Source organism: Lissotriton helveticus, assembly GCF_964261635.1.
Source record: "Lissotriton helveticus chromosome 1_1 unlocalized genomic scaffold, aLisHel1.1 SUPER_1_unloc_23, whole genome shotgun sequence".
Taxonomy (NCBI): Eukaryota; Metazoa; Chordata; class Amphibia; order Caudata; family Salamandridae; genus Lissotriton; species Lissotriton helveticus.
In genome coordinates, this window is record NW_027611663.1 from 1,696,226 (window position 1) to 1,708,357 (window position 12,132).

The 12,132-nt window shown below is 44.1% G+C and overlaps 1 protein-coding gene across 1 annotated transcript in view; it reads right to left on the minus strand.

The window, feature by feature from the left end:
- Window positions 1-2,592: 2,592 nt before the first annotated feature.
- Window positions 2,593-12,132, minus strand: part of LOC144805763 (NACHT, LRR and PYD domains-containing protein 3-like) — a 526,287-nt gene continuing 516,747 nt past the window's right edge. Inside the window, exon 11 of the mRNA XM_078672252.1 lies at window positions 2,593-2,635. Within this exon, the coding sequence (XP_078528378.1) occupies window positions 2,593-2,635 (43 nt within the window). The remainder of the gene's footprint in view (window positions 2,636-12,132) is intronic.

Genomic DNA, 12,132 nt, shown 5'->3' on the forward strand with positions numbered 1-12,132 from the left:
ATACAGTAGGTAAAACAGGATAACATCTATATATTGCCATACGATGTTGTCTTTCCGACACCTCAATCACCTGATCAGCTTCGTCATTTTTAAACTGTTGGGCAGCCTGTAAAATCGTCATACTCTGCTCTTTCTTATCTTTCTTCATTTGCTTAATTTCTTTCTGTTTGGCTTCCTTACACCAAAGGCGGAAAGAGTCAAACATTGCCGGCTGGGTTTTTCTCTTAAATAGAATCGCTTCCAAATTATCTAGTATATCAGGCTCAAAAGTACCATTTTGTGGCCACTGTAGAACACCATCTTTCTTTGTATATCGGATCCATGTTTCGTTAAAAACAATTGGACCCAGACCATGTTTTTAGTAAAGCTCATAAGTAGGAGTTCCAACTGGAGGACCCGGACAAGAATCCTCTAGCCGGGAATCCCTAGAACAACCAAAACAGCAAAATTTCCTAAACTTACTAAATCCAGGCATTTCGTAATGAACTGGACTTCCTTACAAACGTCAAGGGATTTTTTTCTGACAATATAGTCACAGCACAAACGTAATTACCCCTTGGCTTCGGTTAGCATGCTAATCGAATAACAAAGACAAAAACAAAGAGTGGGCGCTACCCACAAATACTTAACTTAGTGTTTTTCTCACGCCAACAGATGTCCGTCTAACGTCTCGCGATACCAATCATCACCAAAGGGCCAAGGCAGGGCGACAGTCAGGGCAGCAGTCGTCAGCAGCCGTCGGGAAGGAGTAGCCGCGCTTCAAAAAACCTTCGGTCCACTTCGACATGCAGGGGTCGCTCACGTGGTTCGCGAAATCCTCCGGAATTTTCTCGCGAAGCTCCTCACGACTCTAGGGCAAAAACTACTACCGCTGAAGTCGCCCACACGTTGGGCCGCCAATTGGAGAACCTGACCTTATGGGCCAGGCGGCGCAGGGCACGCCTAAGATCTCCGAGTTCACCTGCCTCGACCGAAAGAGACACGGAACACTCTGTTGGGCATAGAAAAGTAGATTTATTAGCTGCAGCTAAGTACAGTTATCTAAGAAGTACCACACAGGTAGGTTCTCAAGAGACTGCCACTTCAATCCCTGGCGCACAGTCTATTATACAGAACAAGTTTACAATGACAACTCCCAATACACAAAAAACTAACAAATAGGAATAGTTCGAAAACAAACTATCGGATGTCTGAAACACACCCTCCTTTCAGACCCCGTGTGCTCTCCTCCCCTCAGGTTAATCAACACTAGTGCCCGTAATTCAATTTACAGGTGGCAAAACATGTGTAGAATGCTTCAAAGGAAGGGCTATGTAACAAGAGAACACACGAAGAGAATGGTGAAGGCCAGTTAAACAATATAAAGTAGGGAAGAATGGTGGGACCCAAATAGTGGAGTAAGACGTGGATTAATCAGTCTAGACATGGCTTTACGAACTCGGCCAGACCCTGACATCAGTTTCATAAACAAAGACAAGGGTTGTTCTTTAATAGAAAAGACACAGAGCAGCTGAAAAGGCAGAAAGACCATGTTTACCGCGTTAGCCGTGCTGCCTGAGTGAGGCAACACAAAATGGCGGCTAACCACAAAATGGCTGCTAAATGCAAAGCGGAGCAAAAACATGCGTAACCTCAGCCTCCCACTATTACTGCGGGGCCTCTGCAACAAGTGCGGGCCCCGCCTCAACTGTGGATCCTCTTCCACAAGTGCGAGCCCCCACTATTACTGCGGGGCCTCTGCAACAAGTGCGGGCCCCCTACCTTGACTGCGAGACCGCGTCTACCTGAGGCCGGAGAAACAAGGAGAATTCTATTTATTTCTCCTTGTTATTGACTTTTTCTGCAGCGGCGGCACACATGAACAGAGAGAATAACTTCAAAGGATAGTTTTTGTACAGGAAAGTATTTCTTTCTGCACAAAAAACTATTCTGACCACAATGCAGACACTTTGTGCAATGACACAAAGGACCCTGCGTTGGCGCTAGACAATCCCAAGTGCACCAGTATTAGCAGAATGCAGAACTGCGCAGTGTCTTTGAAAATACGGCACTGCTCTCCTCTCTCCTTTTTATTTAGCACTGAAACTTCACTTGTTGTGCTGCATTGTGTGAAAGGTTAGTAACTATGCCTTTTAATGTTCTTCCCATACTGCCCAGCAGCAGGTTGGCAAGGCTGGATATGTGAGGGTGTGGTTGTCACACTCAAATTACTGTTTGGTGACTAGGTTCTTGGTGGTGTGCATTTGTGGTTTGCATCTTCAAGCTCATTCTTTCCTAACCCACAGCCAGTGTGTTTGGTCGTGTGGTTCTCTGGAGAGGCATTTAGAGACTCACGTTCTTGTGGCCAATAATAAATCAGGAAGCACAGAGTACAAAGTTGGCCAAAAACATCTTTCCTCTTCTTGACGCTCAAGCCAGGATGGCCCTGATTTTGGTCATCATTCTTTCAAAGATGGATGGATAGTTGCAAGTCCTAGTTATAACAACTCTCCAGCCTGTCCCACCTCCAGCTTGAGATGAGAACACAAGCGAGGCTTCGGGGAAATGTAGAAGCAGAGGTTTGGAGAGAGGCCTTCTCCTGCTTTGGCCAGGTCACAATGGCTTCCAGTGAGAACTTGAGTTCACTTGAAGGTCCCTGAAATGGCAAGAGAGTTGTAAGAAGAGGATCATCAGCCTCAGGGAGATCTTACTCAGACACAAGGACAGTTGTAAGAAGAGGATCGTCGGGCTCAGGGAGATCTTACTCAGACACAAGGACAGTTGTAAGAAGAGGTCCATCAGCCTCAGGGAGATCTAGCTCCGATACAAGGACAGTTATAAGAAGAGGTCCATCAGCCTCAGGGAGATCTTACTCAGACACAAGGACAGTTGTAAGAAGAGGATTGCCGGGCTCAGAGAGATCTTACTGAGACACAAGGACTGTTGAAGAAGAGGTCCATCGGCCTCAGGGAGATCTTACTCAGACACAAGGACAGTTGTAAGAAGAGGATCGTCGGGCTCAGGGAGATCTTACTCAGACACAAGGACAGTTGTAAGAAGAGGTCCATCAGCCTCAGGGAGATCTTACTCAGACACAAGGACAGTTGTAAGAAGAGGTCCATCAGCCTCAGGGAGATCTTACTCAGACACAAGGACAGTTGTAAGAAGAGGTCCATCAGCCTCAGGGAGATCTTACTCAGACACAAGGACAGTTGTAAGAAGAGGTCCATTAGCATCAGGGAGATCTTACTCAGATACAAGGACAGTTGTAAGAAGAGGTCCACCAGCCTCAGGGAGCTCTTACTCCGATACAAGGACAGTTGTAAGAAGAGGTCCATCAGCCTCAGGGAGATCTTACTCAGACACAAGGACAGTTGTAAGAAGAGGTCCATCAGCCTCAGGGGAATCTTACTCAGACACAGGGACAGTTGTAAGAAGAGGTCCCTCAGCCTCAGGGAAATCTTACTCAGACACAAGGACAGTTGTAAGAAGAGGTCCATCAGCCTCAGGGGAATCTTACTCAGACACAAGGACAGTTGTAAGAAGAGGTCCCTCAGCCTCAGGGGAATCTTACTCAGACACAAGGACAGTTGTAAGAAGAGGTCCATCACCCTCAGGGGAATCTTACTCAAACACAAGGACAGCTGTAAGAAGAGGTCCATCAGCCTCAGGGGAATCTTACTCAGACACAAGGACAGTTGTAAGAAGAGGTCCCTCGGCCTCAGGGAGATGTTACTCAGACACAAGGACAGTTGTAAGAAGAGGTCCCACTGCCTCAGGGAGATCTTACTCAGACACAAGGACAGTTGTAAGAAGAGGTCCATCGGCCTCAGGGAGATCTTACTCAGACACATGGACAGTTGTAAGAAGAGGTCCATCAGCCTCAGGGAGATCTTACTCAGACACAAGGACAGTTGTAAGAAGAGGTCCATCGACCTCAGGGAGATCTTACTCAGACACAAGGACAGTTGTAAGAAGAGGTCCATCGGCCTCAGGGAGATCTTACTCAGACACAAGGACATTTGTAAGAAGAGGTCCATCGGCCTCAGGGAGACCTTTCTCAGACACAAGGACAGTTGTAAGAAGAGGTCCATCAGCCTCAGGGAGATCTTACTCAGACACAAGGACAGTTGTAAGAAGAGGTCCATCAGCATCAGGGAGATCTTACTCAGACACAAGGACAGTTGTAAGAAGAGGTCCATCAGCCTCAGGGAGATCTTACTCCGATACAAGGACAGTTATAAGAAGAGGTCCATCAGCCTCAGGGAGATCTTACTCAGACACAAGGACAGTTGTAAGAAGAGGATTGCCGGGCTCAGAGAGATCTTACTGAGACACAAGGACAGTTGTAAGAAGAGGTCCCTCGGCCTCAGGGAGATATTACTCAGACACAAGGACAGTTGTAAGAAGAGGTCCATCGGCCTCAGGGAGATCTTACTCAGACACAAGGACAGTTGTAAGAAGAGGTCCATCAGCCTCAGGGAGATCTTACTCAGACACAAGGACAGTTGTAAGAAGAGGTCCATCAGCCTCAGGGAGATCTTACTCAGACACAAGGACAGTTGTAAGAAGAGATCCATCAGCCTCAGGGGAATCTTACTCAGAAACAAGGACAGTTGTAAGAAGAGGTCCATCAGCCTCAGGGGAATCTTACTCAGACACAAGGACAGTTGTAAGAAGAGGTCCATCAGCCTCAGGGAGATCTTACTCAGAGACAAGAACAGTTGTAAGAAGAGGTCCCTCAGCCTCAGGGAGATCTTACTCAGACAAAAGGACAGTTGTCAGAAGAGGTCCCTCGGCCTCAGGGAGATATTACTCAGACACAAGGACAGTTGTAAGAAGAGGTCCCTCAGCCTCAGGGAGATCTTACTCAGACACAAGGACAGTTGTAAGAAGAGGTCCCTCGGCCTCAGGGAGATATTACTCAGACACAAGGACAGTTGTAAGAAGAGGTCCATCAGCATCAGGGAGATCTTACTCAGACACAAGGACAGTTGTAAGAAGAGGTCCATCAGCCTCAGGGAGATCTAGCTCCGATACAAGGACAGTTATAAGAAGAGGTCCATCAGCCTCAGGGAGATCTTACTCAGACACAAGGACAGTTGTAAGAAGAGGATTGCCGGGCTCAGAGAGATCTTACTGAGACACAAGGACAGTTGTAAGAAGAGGTCCCTCGGCCTCAGGGAGATATTACTCAGACACAAGGACAGTTGTAAGAAGAGGTCCATCGGCCTCAGGGAGACCTTTCTCAGACACAAGGACAGTTGTAAGAAGAGGTCCATCAGCCTCAGGGAGATCTTACTCAGACACAAGGACAGTTGTAAGAAGAGGTCCATCAGCCTCAGGGAGATCTTACTCAGACACAAGGACAGTTGTAAGAAGAGGTCCCTCGGCCTCAGGGAGATCTTACTCAGACACAAGGACAGTTGTAAGAAGAGGTCCATCGGCCTCAGGGAGATCTTACTCAGACACAAGGACAGTTGTAAGAAGAGGTCCATCGGCCTCAGGGAGATCTTACTCAGACACAAGGACATTTGTAAGAAGAGGTCCATCGGCCTCAGGGAGATCTTACTCAGACACATGGGCAGTTGTAAGAAGAGGTCCATCGGCCTCAGGGAGATCTTACTCAGACACAAGGACATTTGTAAGAAGAGGTCCATCGGCCTCAGGGAGATCTTACTCAGACACAAGGACAGTTGGTCACCTCTCTCTGTTCATGAATTCTCAGCCATTGTGACCTCTGAAGTCTTCAGTAGTCAGACTGTGCTCCCACCAGGATCTTATGCTTCCAACCATGATGTCAATCTGAGACACTGGGGGGTTCTCTGAGATCTTGGGGAGCCAGGCTGCGTCCCCAAGATCTCAGGCCCCACATGACGCCAATCTCAGAGACGGGGTGTATTCCCAGGAGTTGGGCAACCATGCAGGGCCCCCTCCCCACGATTTCAATACCCTCTAGATGCCAATCTCAGACGCTGAGGTGTTCTCTGAGATGTCGTGGGAGGCAATCAGTGTAGGTCCACGCTGGGAGTCAAACACACCAAAAGTGAGGGAAGAACGCTTGCAATAAGTCGAAGTCATAGGGAGGTAAATCTTTATTTGAAAATGTATGTTATAAACCAAAGCAAATCATACAAACAGCCCTCAATCTCCTCCACTAATAATACTCAGAAATTGCACAAATAAATTCATTAATATTCCTTGAGTTCCATTACAAATAATTTCCCATTTTCTTTATGAAAATGCCCCATGCAATGTTATTATTTGATCGACACAAAACTTCTACAAATCACCAAGGTCGGCTTTTTAAAATCCCTGAGTACATTATTAAACCTTAAAATCATAAAATAAATTATTTTGATAGATTCTTGAAATTCTTCCAATGCAGCGCCATTAGCGAGATGACCTTGATCGTCCACCCGATTAGTTTGTTTGTGTTTCCTGCAAACCAGTAATCACTCGCCTCAGAGTGTACTAATGCCGCTTCCTTAAAAGGTGGTTTCAGGTACTTATTTCTTAAGTCTTGTTGATAGGACACAAGCAAAGGATTTGCCCAATTGTTTCCGAATAAGAGTTGAGAGCACAGCATCGGGTCAATTGATGGTCAGACTTATTCCCCTTCCCCCGGACTGCAACAGTGGGACGCATGGGAGCCTGAAGCGCAGAGAAGCCTCTTCTACCCTCTGGCTTAGGTTAGGGTCAAGATACATTTGGCTTTCCTTGGAGAGAGTTCATGAGTCTAGTGTGGGTTCTTCCCCTGTGCTGCCGCTGCATACATCTAGTCCATGGTCCTGTTTATTAGCGTCTTCTTAGTTAACTTTAGGATTGCCACTAGTTACTTTATTGGACATAATTAGACATTTCTTAATATCAATTACAACTTAGGTTCTGTGGCTTCCACGCTTGTACTCCGGTTTTATCCCAGGTCTTCTCTGATAAAGACCTTTAAACAAGATGATGGTGCATTCTCTACGTCACATAAATGATTAGCCAGATTAATATAATTTAAGGGAGGTAGATGCTTTAGTACAAATTCTAATCAAATCCAACAGTGCGACGTACAAGATCGTAACTTGAAAATGTGCTGTTTAATATTAATAAACAAGGAGTTTAACACCGCCATCTTTTGTTTCTTTAAAATGATGCCTTTGTATAAGAAGGCAAAAACATATTTTCATAGTTATGACCGTAAGTGCGGGGCCCAGAGCCCCCCGTAGAGATGTGAAAAATGTGCAACGGCTCTACCTGTCGCCGACACTGAATTTTTAATCTGGTTTAAGTGTGATTACCGGGTCAATTTCTATTCGCAGGAAACCCCTAAATAAGTGTATTCTGTGCTTTGCTCAGTTACTACCTCAACATGCAGGGCCGGCTGTAGGGCGGTGATATCGGTGCCGCCGCACCGGGCGCTGACTTTGGGGAGGCGCCGTGTTTTTAAATACAATATGGTTTTAAAAGCACCCGCTGCCGGGTTCCTGGCCTTTGTAAATTTTCAGGCAACCATAAAAATATCAAGATAACTCTGGTGATTGATGGACCTGCTGCAGAGAGACTCATCATCAAGTAGCACAGGAGGGTAAAGTGCCTGCTGCAAAGCAGGTGAACCATGCAGATCACAAAGTGCGTATAATGTAAATATGTCAGTGTGTTCCTGCTTCTGTCAGAGAGATCCTATTGTTACTTGCAGTTTATAAGTTTCAATCTTAACATAGAACAGTGAGCTATTAACTGTCATCCAAGAGCTGCATACCAACTGCAAGGTGTAGATTAGAGCGTTGTGATTTTTCTCCCAGTCTTTCATCATCCTAATGTTGCAACAAGGTCCCACTTGGGTAGAAATCAATTTTCATTAGTAAAGCCAACCCACAACCATGGTGCTACGTTTTAAATTCTTGGTTTGTGCTTCTTCAGACCAAGCACTTAAAATGTACTGCCACCAGTATGGATGACTTGTAACTCTTGCCCCCTGTAGTCCTCGGACTTATGTAGCATTTCCTCTGCACTGATTTACACATGTATGATTGATTGCCTCTGTGTAAGGTGTGTGTGATGTAAAGTGCTCTGAAGCCCTACATTGGTAGGAGTGGCGCTATAAAACAAAAGAAATGCAAGAGGGAGAGAGCGGTTATGGAGCCTTGGGGGCCCTGATAAAGGGTGGTCGTGAGGGAATCCGGGGCTGGTCATTGGGGAAGCGCCAACAAACATTGTCGCACCAGGCTCCACCTGCGATATAGCTGGCCCTGTTGACATTCCACTTAAATCGGGACTTTGGGATTCCAAATGACATCATTTTAGTTTTTCTATAATTAACAAAGAGAAAAATTGATTGTTTAGTTAATAACGACAAAAGGTTACTCCAGTTTATTATGCCTGTTTTCATGACTGATATGGGTGTACCATTCATCCCAGCGGCCCGGTATTTTTGATATTTCCTTTTAAGAGCTCTACCGCTTTAAACCTACAGATGGTAGAGGTGGAAGCAACTCGTGGAGTTACATGAAAACTTCATGAGATTCTGAAGAGTCCGAGACTTGGTGGAAATTGGCACATTGCACTGCTCGCACTGATTTTTAGCGCCAGAAGCTCGTTCCGCACTGAAAAATCAGCGTGAACAGAAATTGACCAGAGTCATCTGAGGGCGCCGCTTCTCAATTTGGTTTTGCTGCCGCTTGAGTTGTGACTGCCTGCTTTGGGAAAAACATCACTGGGTAGCACCGGAAAATCGCACGGTTGGCGGAATTTAGCCGGAACTCTGCATTCCATTAATAACACGGAGTGCCCAAAACTCCGCCAGCTGAGCAGAATTTTCCACCGCCCGCAATGTAGAGCTCAAAGTCCATATTGCTCGCAAGAAGTTGTGGGTGTGGACTTTTTCCATATAAAACTTACATAAACGCTTTGCATTTACTGCACGAGATGTTATACACTTCTCTGCTCTAATGTTGCAGTAGGCCTGTCAATATTAAGGACCAAAATGTGTGATTAGTGCCTGTATTTATTTCTGATTGAAGGCCTAACCAACCAAGTATATGATGGTTTCTTCATTTTTATTATTTGATTTGTATATTCCTGCTTTATTGCTCTCTTATGGATTTTTCTTTTTTATTAGTGCTCTTAGTTTTTTTCTGTATTGCCTTTAAATATTTAGGGGTTTCCTGCAATCTATTGATGTTTTAAAAAATAGTTCAAAATGTTGGAGTCTTGTTAATAGGCCATTCTTTTCAGAGGATAAAGGAACCACATTGGAATGTAATATACGTGAAAATTATTGGGTTAACCATTTTAAAACTATATATGGGGACCAGGAAGATACTGAATCAAGTGATCTTATTTATGTGGGCAAAAATACTCTCTAAGCTTTACAGACAGTGAAATAGCAAATGCTATAGCCCAAATGTTTAGAAATTAAGCCCCAGGACTGGATGGGGTTCCTGTTGACCTCTTTAAAATTAATATACCTCTTTGGTCTAAACTGTTGGCTAACGTTTTTAATAGTGCCTGCAAAGTAGGCTTACCGCAGTCCTGGTCGTTATCAGTAATAGTACCAGTTTTTAAATCGGGACTAAGAAGTGATCCGTGCTGTTTTTGGCCTATTTCTTTGCTTGATTCAGCTGTGAAGGTCTTAGGCAGAGCGGTACTGGCAAAGCTTACAGAGTGGCTGGATCACTCTAATATTCTCTCCAATCTACAGTATGGCTTTAGGAAGGGGAGAGGTACCACTGATCAATGCCTAAATCTGCTTCTGTTGATCGGGAAATACACTCTGGCGAAGAAGGGTACACTACATCTAGCATTCATGGACCTCTCCTCGGCCTTTGACTGAGTAAATAGATCTAAGTTATGGCATTTATTGCTGAAACTTGGAGTAGACGAGAATATTGTAAATTTCTTAGCGGATCTTCACCAATATCTTGAATCCACAGTAAGATCGATCAAAAAGGTAACTTAACACGCAACATTCGTATAATTAAAGGAGTGAGACAGGGTTGCATTTTAGCACCACTTTTATTTACCATATACATTAATGATCTTGACGAAATTTCATCGGGTGCCTGTATGGATATTCCTCGTATAGGGCAGGGATTAGTTCTGGCCCTCCTATATGCGGATGACGCTGCCCTTTTAGCCAGAACGGCGAAAGGGTTACAGCATCTTTTAATTACCTTTGCCACCTTTAGGAAGTCCCAGGACATGGACGTAATTTTTTTTAAATCTCACATCATGATTATGGGGTCCAAACCCAAAAAATATAAGACTCACTATTGTGAGGGGAATGAACTTACTCGGGTAAAGTCATTCCTATATCTAGGAGTGCTATTCGGCGAAAGGGTTTCTTGGATCCCACGAATGCACGCTAAAAGAAATATAATGGCATGGTCTACTACTACCATCTTAGATTTTGGGCATAAACCCGTCCAAGCAATGTTAAGGACAAATGTCTTGCTATTGCGAGCTATGGATCTGACCTTTGGGGCTATAGGAATACTAAGGATATTCAAATTGTAGAAAACACATTTTTACCTGTTCCGTCTTCGACTTCCACTCATATCACTTATCAAGAGCTGGGCATTGGTTTTATTTAAGATACTATAGAAGTGGCTCCTCTGCTCAAATGGATTAGTATTTGGACTAACCCTGAGCTTGGGATGAATTGTGATATTATCCGTGATTGTTTATTTCTTGATTTGGTTAGTAGTATACCATGATTGAACTATGTAAAAGGACTGCTATACATTTAGGAAGACCTTAGTTGTTTAGTTCTCCGGACAAAATGGTTAAGGCAGACATATTGTAGGCCCAAAAAATGTATGTCCAAATTTCCCAAAGTGATAGAGAGCGGAAAGAACTAAATAAACCTCAGGTGCGAGCACACCACTTGATATACACAACATTAACGATTCAGCCGTATTTGACAATAGTGTCAAATCAGGAGCATCGTTTTCTTCTGGTCCGTTTTAGATTAAATTAATTGTACTTGCTCTTCGCTGAACCTAAGGGATTGAAAAGTTGGAGGATTTGAATGCATGCACTTGTGACAATTTCTCTACTTAGGATTCCATGCACTTTTGTTTTATTTTGTGAATACTTTATACAGATTCGAAATCGGTTTATAATTCCTATTTTAAAAGGCAAAGGTTTTATTTAGGCAAGACCAGCCTTTATTTATCTTCAAATGTTAAATAATGTGTCGGAAATTTTTCAGTTTTGCTAGTTTTTTAAGTAGGATATGATAATAATTTGTGTCCACTGTTAGAAACTGATGAGACTTCTTTTTAATGTGCATATCGATGAATTAGATTGCATTTTATAACATTTCTTGGATATTTTTATTGTACATTTGTAGTATGCTTTTATGGCTTTAATTAACCGAATAAAGTGAATTTGACTGACTGACTGTATTGCCTTTTTTCCATTGCATATCAGTTTGTCTGTGCGAATGACTTTATCAGCTCCTTGGCGTGTGGAGGTAACTGCAGTTGATTATAAATTACATATATTATCCTATAAGGCCTTATTTCTTCTGCACAAACTATAGCCCTGTTCCTCTCGTTGCGTCCAGTGTTTTGTTCTCAGCCCAGACCTTGGTTTGGGTTCTCAGAGGGCATTATTCCACGATAATCTTCGCCTCATCCTCTCACTTTACTGGTTATTATACCCAGATGTTGCAAACCTACTAACTTCCATATTTAAAATGATTCTCTGTGCCTCGTGCTCACTCTCGGGTCTGCTGATGGTTCCAAAGCTGTTTGATAATTGAAGTTTGATCCATGAATCTGCGTAGAATTAATGCTCGTCCTGTTACAGCTCCTGGATGTATACTCGGCTGCAGAGTGTGTTTGGCTCCTTCTCTGAGGTGTTTTGTTCTTTGCTATAAGTTGCCCCTGTTTATGAGCTGGTCCCGGCTCACCCGTCTGATGCTTTAGTTTTCTGAGACGGGCAGCCCATAATGTGACTTATTTACATGTTGCACTCACTCACTTGACAGTCAGTGTTTGAATGAGATCAATATGTGTTTAGTAAGGATCATTCAAACCTGGGTGATTGACCCGACCCCTTGGAGAGATTAACCAGACCCCCTGGAGTGATTGACCAGACCCCCTGGAGTGATTGACCAGACCCCCTGGAGTGAATGACCAGACCCCCTGGAGTGAA